This window comes from Osmerus mordax, chromosome 23 (genome assembly GCF_038355195.1).
Source record: "Osmerus mordax isolate fOsmMor3 chromosome 23, fOsmMor3.pri, whole genome shotgun sequence".
Classification (NCBI taxonomy): Eukaryota; Metazoa; Chordata; class Actinopteri; order Osmeriformes; family Osmeridae; genus Osmerus; species Osmerus mordax.
In genome coordinates, this window is record NC_090072.1 from 2,624,174 (window position 1) to 2,642,929 (window position 18,756).

General features: G+C 50.2%; 1 protein-coding gene across 1 annotated transcript in view; it reads left to right on the forward strand.

Annotated features, from left to right (window-relative positions):
• Window positions 1-287: 287 nt before the first annotated feature.
• Window positions 288-18,756, forward strand: part of clcn3 (chloride channel 3) — a gene marked incomplete in the record, with an annotated part of 26,020 nt that continues 7,551 nt past the window's right edge. Inside the window, 10 exon segments of the mRNA XM_067261234.1 lie at window positions 288-501; window positions 4,158-4,336; window positions 14,133-14,293; window positions 15,300-15,399; window positions 15,620-15,819; window positions 16,118-16,240; window positions 16,623-16,829; window positions 17,273-17,353; window positions 17,782-18,034; window positions 18,277-18,562. Of these exon segments, the coding sequence (XP_067117335.1) occupies window positions 4,174-4,336; window positions 14,133-14,293; window positions 15,300-15,399; window positions 15,620-15,819; window positions 16,118-16,240; window positions 16,623-16,829; window positions 17,273-17,353; window positions 17,782-18,034; window positions 18,277-18,562 (1,574 nt within the window).

The following is an 18,756-nucleotide window of genomic DNA, read 5'->3' on the forward strand; positions in this document are numbered from 1 at the left end:
AAAGGCCCGTTCAAGACAAGTCTATAATATATTTGCTGTGTTCATTAAAATAATACATAGCCTATCGCAAGATGTCACTACTAGAAAGTGTTTCTTTAGTGCTTGCGTGGATTACATAGCTGACAATGCGCCCCTGGCGACCACAAGCGGTCGTGTGGGAGATCAAGAGACCGGAAGTAAATGTCGGTTGAAACTCGTTTTAAAACTTAGGGACGCCCGCCGGTGCACGTTGTAAACGGTGTAGTCCTCCTCAGCGCCGCCCGCCCCGGCCTTTGCTTGATTTTTTTATTTTTTTATTTTTTTGCGAGGCTGTTTTTTGGGGGCTGGACATGTGACGGATCCCTACCCGGGGATTGTGAAACGAGAAACCCATTCGACACAGGAGGAACAGCACAGAAAAAAACATGAGGAGAATGTCAAACATAATTTTGGTAAAACTCCTTTTCTAAACGGGAAGAGGATGATTTGTCCAGTCCATGGTGGAATAGAGGCAGTTAAAAGGTAGGGAAATCCCTCTTGTGCACATCGCGGTTTTCTGGAACATTTACATTTTAAGGCCAGACTCGTATCGATGTCATTTTTTATTAACACACAGGTTGATCATCTACACGCACACAACTAATTTGTATTTGCCATCTAGCTAACAGCCATGGTGTTAATTATCTAGCTAAAATCCCCGCTTGGCTCAGCAGCGATGACACTTATGTTGTGATGCATTTCAATACATTCATACCGATGAGCGTGCATTGTATCTCTTGTCAAATGGTGAGCCTGCATCTAAAACGCATCAGGGCCCTTTCTCTGCCAAAAAAGGGAGGTTTTAAAAGTAACGTTATCACACACTAGCCTGGCCACTGCATCGTCACGGGACACCGTTATTGTTGTCTCTTCGTCTCTGGAAATGAAGAAATTTACTTGTTCTCCATCTTCAGATCTTTCTGTCAGTCAGATGAACATCAACGCTTTCGTACCGTGTCATTTCACCTCCTCTTACAGTTGTTTTCAATGCAGTTGTCTTTGTTTCATTATGTCTTGAATCAGATCATATTCCCGTTTATTTTCATTCACACATTCTACATCTCATCAATTCTCTGTCTGGAGGGTAAGCATGAACTGAATCACTGAGATTCCCACATCTAGTGATCTTGCACCCTGAATCCAACGTTCAGATCCGTTAACTCGCACGATCGTCTACCCAGTAACGTGTTGTTAGATTTGTGTTCCATGATCTGAAGTCTAAAGACGTGTTCCATGTATGTGACAGTGTGATGACATCATATTCAGGGTCATCTGACTTTACTCTCCCCTCAGGTCTCACCCAACCTTATCTCGGAATTCAACAAAGACCTTTTAGAATTCTAGAACAAAGTCTGGCTCGTCATAGGTTTAACCTTCTACACCACGAACATGTTAAAATGTTCAGTACAATGTTCATAGGCAGAGCAAGAGACACACTTAAGTCGGTAGATTTCTCTTGCAAGACTTGAAACCGAACTGGTCCTCCTGGCCTTCTAATGAAGTCCTGAATGGGGTTCATGTGTGATACAAGTATTGCTCAACTGTGTTTAATGAACTTATAGCCCTGTATTAATCTGTTTATTCAACTGGGTTCTCCTCACGTCACATATATGTTTGTCTAAAAACTTGGTTAGAAGCTTTGCACAGTGTTGACCTCTAGACAGTGTGGGTGGAAGCCTGTAGTCATTGAAGTGTTACTGGGCAAATGTTAGCATATTGGTGTTGCTTATAGCTAGCATTTGAGGTGTACACCACGATTTTTTTTGTTCTTCTGTGTTTCCTGTAGCTTAAAAGTTTATGAAGCAGTAGCCTAGATGGATGCAAGTTTACTTTGTTGTTGTTTTTATCCTGCTTTGTAGGGGAGTGTCAACCTTTAGGCTTGGTTGGTCTCGCCCCTTATAGGTAAAGTCACGTTGTCAGGAGTAAGGTTCTCAAATGCTGAGTCATATCCTGACAGCAGTCACCCAGGCAACACCTGGCATCTCTCTCTTTCTTTCAATATCTCACTCTCTCTCTCTGTCACTCTCTCACTTTCTAATCTTTCTCGTAGTTGTGTAACAAGAAGCCTCGTTGTTTTGGCACTCACTGCAGTTGTCCTAGATCAAACACACTCAATCCGGACAGCTCCCTTCCCTCACTGCATCCTCTAATGGAGGGCTGACATTTGAGGTAACTCAAATGCATCCTCAACCTACTTAGTCTTGGAAGGGCCCACTGCTGTGGTACAGTAATAGGTTCCTTCTGAAGAAAAAAAAAAAGATTCATTACCTCACTAATTGGGATTTCTTTTTTCTCCAAATGAAGAAAGATTATCTTTCTTTATCCACACTGAAGGGCGTCTGATTTTCCAGAAACTCTCACGTAAGCCGAACCTGTGAGCGAAGAGGTGTGAGAAAAGGTTTGCAAGAAAACAGATCAAATTCTTGTCAAGTCATAAGTTCTGTTCGTGATGCTCAGGTTAATAGGTCAGTTTCTTGGGCACACGGCGTAGCTAACTCATGACCAGCACAGGAAGACAGAAAAACATGCTAACTGCAGAGAAGTCCCCTCTCTTTGACCTAGCATGCCTTCTGAAACCTTATTGAATTCATCCAGCCTAGATTGAATTCCCCGGCAGGAAAATCTTCATTAACGATGGTGAGTGTGTCACTGCTGTGGTATCATTTCAGACTGAGTTTCAGGCCTAGACATGAGAGGAATAGAGATGCGATACCAGACCAGGAAGACAATGCAATCTGTCTCATATTTATCATCGTGGCTCCTGAGTAATTAGCCTGTACTGTTAAGTATGTCCAACTGTGCTCTTGTGGGATGCTATCACCTCATGAGTCGACTTGAACTTGTGTTTTATCTTGGTAAATTAATATAATTAGTCAGTTTTTCTCTCGTGATGAGCTATGCTGAGCTTGTGGCTTGGTCTTTCCCGTTGAGAGGTGACTATGGAACTCTGGGAAATCCATAATCTTTCCTCCGAGGCGGCGATGCCTGCTAGCCTGATATAGCTGGAAGTTATCAGCTAGCTAGCATGATATAGCTGGAAGGTATCAGATTGAATTAGATAGAGGGGATTACAGTCAGATCACTGCACTGCACAGCAGAAGCTCTTCCCTGGGAAATAGATTTGGCTTCTCTGTCTCTTTCGCAGTCTCCTTCGCTGTCTGTCTCTGTCTGTCAAACGCCTCCAAAACAAACATGGTTGCCTCTAGCTATACTGTTTAAGAACGTGTAGTCTCGTTGGCAGTTATATCTTTAAGATTGCTTACGGCTTTGTTTAGGCCGTTGTCTGGTTGGAATGGTTGCTGTTCCCATCTCAGTCCACCAGGAGGCGACGTTGGAAGCAGAGCCAGGTCGGATCGGCTCATCCTTTTGAGCGACATCAACATCCTAATAACCCATCACTGAGCTGGGCATGACGTGTCCTTCCACAGTCAACTCTAATCCCCACCTTGTCTAAAAATACGCCGTTGGCTCCTGCCTAACAGAAATGGCCTGTGCCTGTGTTGTCACTGGGAAGACAGGCTTCCTCTGTTAAAAAGTCTGTTTTACACAGGCCAGCCTAGTCAAGTGGTAGTCGACTGTCTGACCTTTTTATTCATTGCAAATGACACACAGCGCCCCTCCTCTCTGCCTCTCGCAGACAGAAGAGAAGGTGAAGTGAAGAAGGAGGTAGAGAGAGAGAGAGGTAGAGAGAGAGGTACAGAGAGAGGTACAGAGAGAGGTACAGAGAGAGGTACAGAGAGAGGTACAGAGAGAGGTAGAGAGAGGTAGAGAGAAAGAGAGAGAGAGAGAGAGAGAGAGAGAGAGGTAGAGAGAGTTCAATATTCCTCATCATCCTCCATCTGTCTCCCTTTCTTGTGTCTGTCATGGGCAGACACAATAACATCATCCTCCCTTCCCATCCTCCAGTCTTCCATCCCTCCATTCTGGTCTGGATAGTGGATACACGCCAGTTATTCCAGGTTCGGATGTGTCTGTGCGGGAGCATGCCTACGCGCCTGTCATGTACATAACCGTGTGCACTTATCACTGTGTACCTCATCCCGCCTCCACCACACACACTCTCTGCCCCCCCGCCCACCCCCCCATGACCCTGTGTGTGTGTGTGCGCCCCCTCGCCCACCCCCACACCCCCACCCCAGGGCACCGCGTAGCTAAATGGAGTCCGAGCAGCTCTTTAACAGGGACCACTGCAGGACCAGCTACAACAGCATCGGCAGCGCCAGCAGTGACGAGGAGCTGCTGGATGGAGCTGGGGTCATCATGGACTTCCACACCACCGAGGACGACAACCTCCTGGACGGGGACGCCACCTCCCCAGGTAGGCCCCTCCTCCACCACCACCACCCCCACCGGGACCCCAGACCTCCACCGGCGGACCCTGTGTTGTGAGCCCTGTGCTGGTTGGCGCTGCTGTTGCCCCCTGCGCTCTCTGATTGGCTTGCTGTCCAGTGATGCGCTCTCTGATTGGCTTGCTGTCCAGTGATGCGCTTGCCTCCCCTGCAATGCTGTGCGCCCCCCCTCGAGTGCAACCCCCTCTCTGCCTCCTTCCTGACTCCCCTCCTCCACAACCCCCCCCCCCCCCCCCCAACTCCACCATTTCACAATATCCATCATCATTCCCCCCCCAACCGTCCGTGCCGCCCCTGGATGTCTCCTAACCTGCCGTGTCCTTCATGCCACCCTGCCCCCAGTCCGGCTCACCCTGCCCCCAGTCCGGCTCACCCTGCGCCCACCAGCCATGCCAGCAGAAGTGATTTACTCTCCCGGTACACTGTATGTGCTTGTGTGGTCCTGTTTCACCTCTTAAGTTCCAAGTCCTTCCCCGCTCCCTGTATCATTTAGCTTCTTTGGCCTCAGTGACTTGTGTTTTTTTTATGTTACTATACCAATATTTCGCTTCATGGTCTGGTCGTGGTTTTAGTATTCCCAGCTTCAACTGTGAAAATGTCCCTGGATCATTTAGCGAAACATTTGTTTCCTTCTTTATCATCGCCTTGACCGCAGACACCTCCTTCTCTGTGGCCAACTGACGTTTGGCTTCTCTTTTTCTCTCACGCCTTGTTGTTTTATGATAACTGTGTTTCAGTTGCCCCCTCCTCCCAGCTTTGGCTTGGTGTGCTTTCATGCAAGGCAAAGGCGGTTTACCTTGTGGCCATCATGACCAACATGTCGTGTGCTGTCAACCTTGTTGCTGTGTGGATTCTGCCACTTCATGCTGCTTTCTGATTGGACCTTGGTCCTAGTGCTTCCTTATGATTGGAAGCCCTGCAGGGCAAAAACAAAAAATGTCCTTGTGGCTTGTTGTGAAGTGTCTGTGATTTAATCATAGGTGTCATCTTTCATATTGTGCCAGTCACTCGATGTATCAAACCAGCTGTTCCTGTCACTTGTTCTGCACACACACACACACACACACACACACACACACACACACACACACACACACACACAGTACCACACCTACTCCATGATTTGCAATGTTATATTATATCAGGCATCCTGAAATTGTCTGGCAAATCTTCCTTCTTCTCCTAGATTGATGTCTGATCACAGTTGCTGACTCATGCTTGGCCCACCACTTGTCTTTGACAGAATATTACCTCAAAAGAGGGATCTTCAAAGTGGTTAAGAGTATCTCAAGCTGCACAGTTGCTGAATAGCGTGGAGGTTTTCACATTTCCAGGGCTTTGTGAGAAGGTCTATTGGAAAGTAACCACCATAACCATGTTTTTCAATCGGAAATTCCCTGTTACTGCTAAGCAAGCGCTTGGTAATGTCTTTAACGGGAGTCGTGTGATCTGTGTTTTAACGTGTCGTTTTTGGATAATTATGCGTCATTAGATTAATTACATGTTTTTCTTTGTCTTCATTTGCTAACATAATCCATTTACGTTGTACTTTCGGGAGACCATGAGAGCTGGACATTGTCACTTCATATAATTCGCTCTCTCGTGGCCTGTCTCGAGAGCTCTGTGTGAGTTTGCGTTCACAATGACTTTCATTGTCAGACAGACCCATGTACAGCACACTGTTGTCCCAGACCTGTTCAGATGCCAAGCCCAAACATCATTTAGGGATTGGGTCGTCCCACTGTGTGGCTGGCGTCGTTTTAGGTCAAAATACATCCAACGTATTTGGATGTATTTGAATTCTGCGCTGCCGTGCTCCACAGGACAGCGAGAGAGTGAGGTTGTTTCCACTAGATGTAGCTACCGTCTTTTTGTATACGAGCCTCGGCTGGTGTTTGTATGTGTCATGTGGAGACTCAGAGAGACAGAGAAACAGAGAAACAGAGAGAGAGTGAGTGAGAGTGAGTGAGAGAGAGAGACAGAGAGAGAGAGACAGAGAGAGTCAGAGAGACACAGAGAGACACAGAGAGAGAGAGACAGAGAGAGACAGAGAGAGACAGAGAGAGACAGAGAGAGACAGAGAGAGACAGAGACAGAGAGAGACAGAGACAGAGAGAGAGAGACACTACAGTGTGTATAATTGATGAGGTGGCCTAGCCATCTGTATTGTGGAGTTCCAGTCAGGGTGATCAGGCTTTGTTCAGTGGGACACACACACCTCCTCCCCCCCCCCCCCCCCCCCCCCACACACACACACACCCCTCAGGACGTGGGTAGGAGGGACATTTGTTTACGTGTGTGCCAGTCGGGATTGGGTTTCAACAAGGTCGTCGATTGTAATCTCTGCCCAATCAGTAACCTCTATTCTCTTTCTTCAATGTCTGACCAATAGGAAACAAGCTGTCTATGGCTTCATAATAAGGCACTGGACAGGTTATTCGCCTAAATTATTTATCTTTTTACAACCGGCACACATTCAGGTGTCCTTAAATCCAATCGTTTTCCTAATTTGCAGTCTTAACGAATCCTCCTCGATTTAATTATACGAACAGTCTTGGCTGACCTTCTCCAGGTCCACCCAGGGTGAACTCCAGCGAGTCTAAATGCTTACAGTGTTCACCCCACAGGGCGTTAGGGAGTCAGGTGGCTGAGCGGTTAGGGAGTCGGGCTATTCATCAGAAGGTTGCCGGTTCGATTCAGGCCAAGCAAAATGACCACCGGCCAAGCAAAATCACCCTAGTTGCTTCGGGGGGAATGTCCCTGAACTTACTGTAAGTCGCTCTGGATAAGAGCGTCTGCTAAATGACTACATGTAAATGTGTTCCTGTTGTGCTGAGGGCACACCTACAAGCTGAACACAAAGAGGGTGTGATGTCCACATAAGAAGAGAGACAGACATTCCCATGAACTAGTTTGGCAGCCCTGCATCCAGACAGCATAGGTTGGCACACAACTTCCAGGAAATAGACCAGGCCATTTCACCACTGTACACGGTATTTGTTAGCCTAGAGCATGTACATGTCTATTTTTACACCGTCCTCGCGTGGTGTGGACCCATGTAAGGCCCCTGTGGTGTTCAATGACAGCCAGCGTAAGTGTGTTGATGCAGCTAGCTGGGCTAGGCTAGGCTAGGCTAGGCTAGGTTGGAGGACTGCTTGACCCAGGCACAGAGAAAAGAGAAGTGGAACTCGGAAGTTTGGAACATTCTGGAACTTTCCTGTATTAGCTAAGGAACCAGTAGAAAGAGTATGATTTGAACCCATACTTGGTTTGCTACTAGATCTACATTTGCTGTATGTTTCTGGAACTTACCGCAACTACTGGACTGACTTCCGACGGGCTCAGGAAGTTGCTTCCTGATGGGTGACATCACCTACGTCATCGCCTAGCAACAGGAGCCCGTCTAAAAGGTAAGAGATGGCTGGTTTGGTGGCAGCAGGAGATTACATTTGACCAACTGAAGATGTAGACAAAATTGTATTCAAACTGAGGTGAAGGACCTGAAAACTGAATCTGAGCTGCAGCGTGATGGTTTCTCTCTCTCTCTCTCTCTCTCTCTCTCTCTCTCTCTCTCTCTCTCTCTCTCTCTCTCTCTCTCTCTCTCTCTCTCTCTCTCTCTCTCTCTCTCTCTCTCTCTCTCTCTCTCTCTCTCTCTCTCTCTCTCTCTCTCTCTCTCTCTCTCTCTCACACCCACACACACACACACACACACACACGGTACAGAACAAACGCACACACATTGTAGACATGGTGAAGCTCTCAGATGAAATCTCACGCGCAGTTTCACGTCCTTCCTACTCTGTTGAAACAGCAATGATGATTCACTCTCATGTTTAGGAGTCTAGATGAGCAGTTCTTGCGAAGAACAGACGAGAAGAGAGAGAGGGTGTCGGGCAGCACGCATGTTCATGGTTCAGATGACCCCCACTGTGGTTTTGTGGTTTCTTTGTTCCCCAGCAGCCTACTGATTTTGCCCACGTAGGAACAGCTTGACAGCTTGAGAACAGGCTGTTGAGTGGAGACCGACAGAACTGGTTTTCTAAAGTGCCTCGAGTATCCATCTTGCAGCAAACTACAGCTCTGGAAAACATGGAGAGACCACTGAGCCGTTTACTTTCATTTTTAAAAAAAAGTTGAGAAGGACCATTTTGAGTGAGGAACAGAAGGGTAAAATTGGCAGTGGCTTCTTACATTTTACCCTTCTGTTCCTCGCTAAAAATTGTCCTTCTCACCTTTAAAAAAAAGAAGAAGAAAGAAATAGGCGCAGTGATCTCTCAATTCTTTCCAGAGCTGTAAAAGGGCTTTCGACTGTTGACGAATCAATACAGCTCAATTTCTGTCATTCGTCTACTGTGGGTAATTAGGCCTGTCTTTCTATCCTTCAATTAATAATCGTGAATTTTTTATAGAGACGCATCGCCCCTCTGATAGACTGGTCCATCTGAGTGCTTCAGCATGACTGCAGATCTAGAGTTTTCACATTTGATTTTTTTTATTGTGTGCTCTCCCTGCCTTTCTTGGCAACCAGACAGCCAGACAGACAGACAGACAGACAGGAAAACAAACAGATGAAGACAGGCAGGCAGGCAGACAGACAGGCAGGACACAGGGCTCAGCCGGCCCCCGTGTCCCCTAGCAACCAGGCTGGGCTGAGCCTCGCGCGATCGTCTTTCCCCTGCGATGACATCATCAGCCCCTGAGCAGTCAGCTGCTGCAGTGGAGCGAGAGAGAGGCTGCGTATATACAGGGAGGGAGGGGGGCGAGAGAGGCTGCATATCTACAGGGAGTGAGGGGGGAGAGAGAGGCTGTGTATCTACAGGGAGGGAGGGGGGCGAGAGAGGCTGCGTATCTACAGGGAGGGAGGGGGGAGAGAGAGGCTGCGTATCTACAGGGAGGGAGGGGGGAGAGAGAGGCTGCGTATCTACAGGGAGGGAGGGGGGAGAGAGAGGCTGCGTATCTACAGAGAGGGAGGGGGGAGAGAGAGGCTGCGTATATACAGGGAGGGAGGGGGGGGAGAGAGAGGCTGCGTATCTACAGGGAGGGAGGGAAGCGAGAGAGGCTGCGTATCTACAGGGAGGGAGGGGGGAGAGAGAATGGGAAAGGGAGCACAGTGAGCGGGCGAGAGAGAAGAAGGGGGGGAGGGAGAGAAGATCCAGATCCGAGGGAGCAGCTTACCGACACACACACACACACGCACGCAGTATCACATATAAGCCTACGCACACAGCCAGCCTGTCCCTGTATAGCGGGTAAACATGGCCCAGGCAGCAGACGAAGCTATCAGACACGCGTTGAGGAGCTATCCATGAGCTAGCCTCTCCTTAGCCCTCCTACCTCCCTCCCTCTCTCCTCTCCGCCTGTCGGTCGACATGGAGGAGGAGGACTCGCCCGCAGACCCCTATCTCCCCTACGACGGGGGAGGGGACACCATCCCCCTGCAGGAGATGCCTAAAAGAAGAGGTACGCTTCCTCTCGTCCTCCGCCCCTCTCTCTCTCTCTCTCTCTCTCTCTCTCTCTGTCACTCTCTCTCTCTCTCTGTCGCTCTCTCCCTCCTTCCCGTTCCTTCCCCCGACACGACGGATCGCTCGTGCCGTCGGCGTGTCGCTCCGTCTGGCTGCGCTGGCCGGTCGTGGCGTAGGAGCTAATCCTGACAGGAGCACGTCCTGAGCGCAGCCTGCCGCTGCCCGTGCTGATGTTTCCCTAATGTAGAGGAGGGTGGCTGACATGGTGTGTGTGTGTGTGTGTGTGTGTGAGAGAGAGAGCGAGAGAGAACAGCAGTGTTATCTGGCTGCCATTCTTCGACCGATCCGCTGTTTGTCAATGATTAACCTTGGCTGGGTGTGTGTGTCCTAGCTTCTAGGGTGTGTGTGCGTGTGTGTGTGTCCTATCTATGTGGTGAATTAGCTGGGTGTGTGTCCTTGCAGCTTAGCTGAGCTGGAATCGGCAGCGACTGAAGAGCAATGTGTTCGTCCATCTTAAATCTCTGAGACAGACCCATAAAAGATAGAACAACACGTGCGTGTGCTGTTTCCTGATCTGTTGCTCGAACATCCTTGGCCCTGATCCCTTCACCCTTTCACTGATATTTTGAGAAGAACCTGTTGTATCAGACACATCGAGTCTCAGAAAAGTGTGTGGGTGAACGTTTGGGTGTGGGTGTGTGTGAACGTGTGAGTGTGAACGTGTGTGTGTCCGTACTGGACTCGTTACTGTTGATTTTCATGGTGAATGAACATATACAAAAGCCCCAGTCTCCTCTCCTCCCCCTTTCCTCTGCTCTCCCTATCTTCTCCTGCACGGCCTGGCTGTATGGAGGACAATGACACGTTCTCCCAGAGGCATAGTCAACCCTTGATCTATAGAAATACCCAGAGTTGTACTATTTTTGTTAGTTAACGACAAATGGAGTAAAGCAGAGTATCAGTTATCTTCTGCCAGACACGCAAACGCTTCACAGTTGATCGACAAGGTCTGACATTTTTACCTCAGCTGTGTGTGTGTGTGTGTTAGACCTGCAGAACCATTAAACCATGATGTTGCTCTTGTGGATGTGACGTCCCCTTCAGGGCTCTGTTTCCATGGCGGCATCATCATCTATACGGTGTGATGTTCCAGAATCATCTAATTATAAACAGGCTCTGCTCTGTAAAAACATTTTCCACTGAGTGGAAGGTATCTAATTAGGTATCTAATGGGTGTTTTTAATGGGTCCATTTTGTGTTTCTCGATCTAGATTCAGATCATTTAACTCAGCGTTGGAAGATGTGGTTTCTCTGAAGCCAGAGCTAAGTGTTCATAAATCACCATCCCTCTCCTATTGGCCAGTCCAGACGGACGCTGAGTCACTCAACCAATTAAACTGGAAGCTGATATTTTGAAGCAGTATGCACCTTGCTGATTGGGTGACTGGCTGGTTGGCCGCTCCTCTAACTGGCAGATTGGCTTCTCTCTCGCAGCCTGATCTGGCTGTTTTTCTAAGACTTGATTGGTTGTTGTGAGTTCTTTTAGCTGACTGGACAGAAACACACTTCTCTACAGCCAACTTCCTGGGGAATGGTTTCGTTGCCAAGTCGACAGGCTTTTCCACCCAGTCCTCCTTGAGAGAAGATGTCTTCTCCTATCAAAGAGCATAGATAGAATAAAACACCCCCGCATGAGTAAGCCTGGCTTGGTTTATAAGGTCAAAATACTCTTATGAAAATATTATTATTATATTACATTTACATTTAGTCATTTAGCAGGCGCTCTTATCCAGAGCGACTTACATTAAGTACAGGGACATTCCCCCCGAGGCAAGTAAGGTGAAGTGCCTTGCCCAAGGACACAACGTCATTTTAGCATGGCTGGGAATCGAACGGGCAACCTTCTGATTAATAGCCCGACTCCCTCACCGCTCAGCCACCTGACTCCCTTTTTATTAGAAAGTGGACTTGTAAAGATCTCACAGTGTCAGCTTCTGGTAATCGCCGTCAGGTGTGTGTTCAAACTGCCTCCTCACTGGTTAGTTCTCCTTGACCATTTGGAATGTTGAGGGTAATCATTTACTAGCCGCTAATCTTTGACCACATTCCCACAGCTCACAAAGGGAGACACAGATAGTGTAGTGCATAGTGACCGACAGAGAGGCAGCCGGTGGCTTTTTAAACAAAGCACGCTGTCGTTTGTGTGACGTTAACGGATGAAGGTGTTCCCCTCACCTTGTGTTCTCTGGACTCGACGGCGAGAGCGAGTCGGGCTTGTTTTCGGAGGCACATGAGCATTCCTTCGGGAGGCATGTTGACAGGGGAACAAACCCTAATACAAGTATTTGCACAACAAAAGAAGGATCTAATTTCATGCATACTTTTCCGATTGTTTACCAGCAGCGTACTCAGAGACTCTTAACCATGCCCGCCTCTCTCCCTCTCTTGTTCTGTCTCTCCACTTTGTCTTGTGAGACAATGGGGACTTTGTGTGGCAGATCTCTAAAGTACATTCTCACATATTTGTAGAGTCGATGCTAAGCTACACTCGGCGTTCCCAAAGCTCTTAGATGCCAGTTAGGTCTGCTCTTTTTCCAAAGAGAGTGTTGTCAGGTTGTGTCAGAATAGATATAGCCCTATGTGCGCTGAATGAAGGATGGCTGAATGTATTTCTTTTTTTACTGTCGAAAAGCCAAAGGGAATAGCGTTTGTTGATTAGTATTTTTGAGACGAGCTGTTTGTGCTTGTTACCCTCCAACTCAACAACCACAGAGATGCTCTCACAGCAAAGTAACTGTCACTTTCACTGCTCAGATGACCCACCAAAATGGCCGCCATGCTGTTTTAATCCAGTCCCTTATAGAGAGAAGCCTCTGGGCCAGCTGTGCTCTGTTTGTGTTGAGTCACCAGAACATATTAACCGGCCCTTGATATGCTGTCAGAACAACCTCGTTATTTGATCATGTCGATTTTAAACCTCACGAATAAAAATAACACGCTCAAAGGGATTTGAGTTATTACTATTTGTCAGCCTGTTACGATCTCTTGACAGTGTCCACATTGTTGTGGTTTTCCCTTTTTTTTCCCCTGTTCCCTTGTACAAGGACTCAGGAGTCACTTGAAGGGACGTGACAGGAGATTTGTGCTCGAGGGAGTCTGGGTTGGACACATGGAGGTGTTTCTGCTGTGTTTCTGCTGTGTTTCTGCTGTGTTTCTGATCTCAGTCTCAGATTCTGTAATACCTGCCTTCCAACGCCATGGCAGACAGACCTACACAGATTAGACTCGCAGACAGGAGAAACCACAGCAGTAAGTATACCTCCACAGTTTATGATTCATTTCCTGGCTAACGTTTAGTTAAACGGTGTGCATGTGAGTGTCCTTGACTTACGCACGTTGGTTTGAAGTCAAGTCTGGTTGTCATTTTAAGGGGCGAGTCGTGTTTACCAGTGGGGCTATGACTGGTTGTTAAATGTCTGTTTGACCACCATGCTCACGCCCCGGTAAAGTGTTTTGTACACAGATGTCTGTCATTCTCTTGACCTCACGGCTGTGTTTATGAGGACGTTTATCAGAGATTGCGAAACACGTTTCAAGGAGGAATCCTCAAGGAACCTCATGGGGGTAAAAAGCAGTTTTAAAGGGTGTGCCTAAAATAGTCACACATATGAACTCTGTATGTAGCCTGTGTTTGGATGGCAATAAAGTAATACATTTGCTGGATGTTTCTTTAAGCAGAGGTTGCTGTGGAAGTAAGTCTTAAGAGTCTGAGAAGCGTTGTTCAAACCTACAGGACTGTGAGTAATGAGGTGAAGGGAGTCACTGAGTTCTAAAGCCCCGGTTTCTTCAATGGATGAAACCTGCCATTGGAAGTCTGCAACTGTGCCTCCATCTTGGCTCCTGGCCAGCGGGTTTACCCAGGGTGCTGTGGGTGAGGGAGCAAAGAGGATTACATGATTATGGGGCCTGAGACTGGAGCTCAAGCCTGACTTGGTTTCACATCAGGAAGTGAATGGGTGTTTCCCTAGCATGGCCTTCTACTTCAGACAACCTCATTACATTAGTGTGTGTCTGTCCTTAATTAACACAGGAAACGGCAAACTGTCTGCATACGAGTAGGGGTGAGCACAAGCGATTGTCTCACATTTTAATTTTTGTCTCCCTTCCTCCCTCACTCTCTCGACTCTCTCTCTTTTTTCCCTCCTTCATTTCCCTCATTTCATTTTCCTCCATGCCTCTCGTTTCCCCTCCCCTCTCTCTCTCCCTCTCTCTCTCCCCCCCCTCCCCTTTCTCCCTCTTCCAGGATCTAACTACGCCATGTCTAATGGGGGCGGGGCCGCCACCACCTCCACCCACCTGCTGGACTTCCTGGAGGAGCCCATCCCGGGGGTGGGGACCTACGACGACTTCCACACCATCGACTGGGTCCGGGAGAAGTGCAAGGACCGCGAGAGGCATCGCAAGGTGAGAGCCCCGAGGATGGAGAGCCCACACCTTGTGATGTGTGTGTGTGTGTGTGTGGGGGGGAGGTGTGTGTGCATGTGTGTGGGGGGGAGGTGTGTGTGGGCATTTGTGTGTGTGTGGGGGTGTGTGTGTGTGTGCATGTGTGTGTGTGTGGGGGGGGGGGTGTGTGTGCATGTGTGTGTGTGTGGGGGGGAGGTGTGTGTGTGCGTGTGTGTGTGTGTGGGGGGGGTGTGTGTGTGTGTGTGTGTGTGGGGGGGGAGGTGTGTGTGTGCGTGTGTGTGTGGGGGGGGAGGTGTGTGTGTGCATGTGTGTGTGTGGGGGGGGAGGTGTGTGTGTGCGTGTGTGTGTGGGGGGGAGGTGTGTGTGTGCATGTGTGTGTGTGTGGGGGGGTGTGTGTGTGTGTGTGTGTGGGGGGGGGGGGAGGTGTGTGTGTGCGTGTGTGTGTGGGGGGGGAGGTGTGTGTGTGCATGTGTGTGTGTGGGGGGGGAGGTGTGTGTGTGCGTGTGTGTGTGGGGGGGGGAGGTGTGCGTGTGTGTGGGCGTGTGGGAGGAGGGGTGGGGGGGGACTAGCCAGGGGTCATGTCCACCGTTGGCATGTCATCATGGATGAACGCCAGGCTTGCAAGCGCAGCATGCAGACAGGAACACAACAGGCTTGTCTCTGTGCCTGATCTGTCATGACAGAATCTGGGCATATAGCATTTCATACAGAGCATTCACAGGCTTATTTGTGTCCGAAACAGAAGCCGATTTTATAGCCGTTATGGGTTTAGGTTTTGCGTGGGGACTGGGTCGGTACGTAGACGGCTTTTAAGGTGGAATATGACGTCTGTCCTCAGTCAACGTGATCCACTTCTCTGTGACCGGGTCCTGAAAGGTTTTCACATTTACATGTCATTTGAATGTTTGCTAGAAGTGCTTTGCCTTGTTCGGTCCTACCTGTCTAACCACAGTGTCTCATACCAGGGACATTTGAATATTGTGTGTGTGTGTGTGTGTGTTTGCAGATTAATAGTAAGAAGAAGGAGTCGGCATGGGAGTTCACCAAGAGCCTGTATGATGCCTGGTCTGGATGGCTGGTAGTCACACTCACAGGCCTGGCCTCAGGTAACACAGACTCACACACACACACAGACTCACACACACACACACAGACTCTCACACACACACACTTAACTTCATTAGGTGATTTTGGAGCAGCAACAAGCCTGCCCACAAAAACAAAACAACCACATGAAACAAATAAGCCTGTTTACTAACGACTTAATGTTTTGAGGGAAAACTTTGCTGTCCTTTTCTTCCTGCTAATTTTTCTTCCTCCAATCAGGCGCCTTGGCTGGTCTGATTGACATTGCATCCGATTGGATGAATGACCTGAAAGAGGGCGTGTGTCTGAGTGCTATGTGGTTTAACCACGAGCAGTGCTGCTGGGGGTCCAACGAGACCACCTTCGCTGAGAGGGACAAGTGCCCCCAGTGGAAGACCTGGGCGGAGCTCATACTGGGGCAGGCCGGAGGTGGGGATGATGTCACTTCCTGGTTACTTCCTGGTTGTCAGTTTTACAAAAACAGAAACCAACTGGATCTGCTGAAGGAGTAGTTAATGTTTTACTGTCACTAATGATGTTTTATGACAGCATAGCCATCTGATTGTAACATAAACAATTTGTTTACTTATATTGCACAATCCTGCAGTTAAGCCAAGTGTTGGTTTTACTGACTAATCCGTTTCTCCTCCTCCTCCCCCGCTCCTCCTCCCCCGCTCCTCCTCCCCCGCTCCTCCTCCCCCGCTCCTCCTCCCCCCGCTCCTCCTCCCCCTCCTCCAGGGCCCCGGGTCCTACATCATGAACTACTTCATGTACACCTACTGGGCTCTGTCCTTTGCCTTCCTGGCGGTGTGTCTGGTCAAGGTGTTCGCCCCCTACGCCTGTGGCTCTGGGATACCTGAGGTACCAGAACCCTCACACGCTGTCTCTCTCTCTCTCTCTCTCTCTCTCTCTCTCTCTCTCTCTCTCTCTCTCTCTCTCTCTCTCTCTCTCTCTCTCTCTCTCTCTCTCTCTCTCTCACTGTCTCTCTCCTCTCTCTCTCTCTCTCTCTCTCTCTGTCTGTCTGTCTCTGTCTCTCTCTCTGTCTCTCTGTCTCTCTCTCTCTCTGTCTCTCTGTCTGTCTCTCTCTCTCTCTCTCTCTCTCAGACTCTCTGTCTCTCTCTCTCTCTCTCGTCTCTCAGACTCTCCCTCTCTACGTCTCAGTCTCTATGACCAGACTCCATGGCTACAGGAGTCAGTGTATGTAATATCCCCGCCATCTCTTCCTCTCGCTGCTCTCCCCCAGATCAAGACCATCCTGAGTGGGTTCATCATCCGGGGCTACCTGGGGAAGTGGACCCTGTTGATCAAGACGGTGACCCTGGTGCTGGCCGTGGCCTCAGGGCTGAGCCTGGGGAAGGAGGGGCCCCTGGTCCACGTGGCCTGCTGCTGTGGGAACATCTTCTCATACCTCTTCCCCAAGTACAGCAAGAACGAGGCCAAGAAACGAGAGGTGGGCCGGAGACGAGGAGCTGCTGGGGGTGGAGGGGGGGGGACTGTCCTGACTGTCTGTCTGTCTGCCTGACTGTCTGTCTGCCTGCTTGTCTGTCTGCCTGCTTGTCTGTCTGCCTGTCTACTCGTCTGTCTGTCTGCCTGCTTGTCTGCTTGTCTGTCTGCCTGCTTGTCTGTCTGCCTGCTTGTCTGCCTGCTTGTCTGCCTGCCTGCTTGTCTGTCTGCCTGCTTGTCTGCCTGCCTGCCTGCCTGCCTGCTTGTCTGCCTGCTTGTCTGTCTGTCTGCCTGCTTGTCTGTCTGTGTGTGGTGAGCGTGTCTCTGTGTGTGTGTGAGCGTGTCTCTGTGTGTGTGTGTGGTGTGTGTGTGTGTGTGAGCGTGTCTCTCTGTGTGTGTGTGAGCGTGTCTCTGTGTGGGAGGTGACGTGTGCTCCCCGTGTCTCCTCAGGTCCTGTCGGCTGCGTCGGCAGCAGGGGTGTCTGTGGCTTTCGGAGCTCCCATAGGAGGGGTGCTCTTCAGCCTGGAGGAGGTAGGCACACACACACCGTATTCTGTATGACCCTTGTGGTAGGTCCTCCTATTCCTGTCGTACCATAACCTTTCTCTTCTTCTCTCCCCTCCTCCCTCTCCTCCTCCCCTACTCTCCTCTCTCCCCTCCTCTCCTTCCCTCTCCTCCTTTCTCCTCTCCTCTCCTCCTCCCCTCTCCTCCCCTACTCTCCTCTCTCCCCTCCCCTACTCTCCTCCCCTCTCCTCCTTTCCTTTCTCCTCTCCTCTCCTCCTCCCCTCTCCTCCCCTACTCTCCTCTCTCCCCTCCCCTCCTCCCCTCTCCTCCTTTCCTTTCTCCTCTCCTACCCTCCTCTCCCCTCCTCTCCTCCCCTCTCCTCCTTTCCTTTCTCCTCTCCTACCTTCCTCTCCTCCTCTCCTCTCCTCCTCTCCTCCTCTCCTCTTCCTGTACAGGTGAGCTACTACTTCCCCCTGAAGACTCTGTGGCGCTCCTTCTTCGCCGCCCTGGTGGCCGCCTTCGTGCTGCGCTCCATCAACCCCTTCGGCAACAGCCGCCTGGTCCTGTTCTACGTGGAGTACCACACCCCCTGGTACCTGTTTGAGCTCCTCCCCTTCATCCTGCTGGGTGTGTTCGGGGGCCTGTGGGGCGCCTTCTTCATCCGCGCCAACATCGCCTGGTGCCGCCGGCGCAAGTCCACACGCTTCGGTGAGCAGATCCTCCCCCGGAGATTACAGCCCCTCTTAAGCACGGGCCTTGTTAGCGGAAGGAGCCGGTCGGAACGAGGCTCAGCCGCGAAGGGGGGGGGGGGGGATTTCTAACGATTCTTTCTACGATTTCTAAGTGGCTCTCCATCCACACACGAGGCATGCTCGGTATGACACAAATCCCCCGCTCTCTAAGCCCGCTCTGACCTCTCGGCGACCCCCCCCCCCCCCCCCCCCCCCCAGGAAAGTACCCGGTGCTGGAGGTGATCCTGGTGGCCGCGGTGACGGCCATCGTGGCGTTCCCCAACCCGTACACGCGGCAGAACACCAGCGAGCTGATCAAGGAGCTGTTCACAGACTGCGGCCCGCTGGAGTCGTCCCAGCTGTGCCAGTACCGCAGCCAGATGAACGGCTCCAAGGCCTTCGTCGAGGTGCCCAACCGGCCTGCCGGGCCCGACGTCTACGCAGCCATGTGGCAGCTGTGCCTGGCGCTCATCTTCAAGATCATCATGACCATCTTCACCTTCGGCTGAAGGTGAGGGGAGGGGCGAGGGAGGGGGGGCGGGGGAGGGGGGGCGGGGAGACCTGGGTGTTGTTGGGGGGAACCGTGAATCTAGATTCGGTCTACATGGCGGGTTGTCAGATGGCTGAACGGTTAGGGAATCGGGCTATTAATCAGAAGGTTGACGGTTCGATTCCCGGCCGTGCAAAATGACGTTGTGT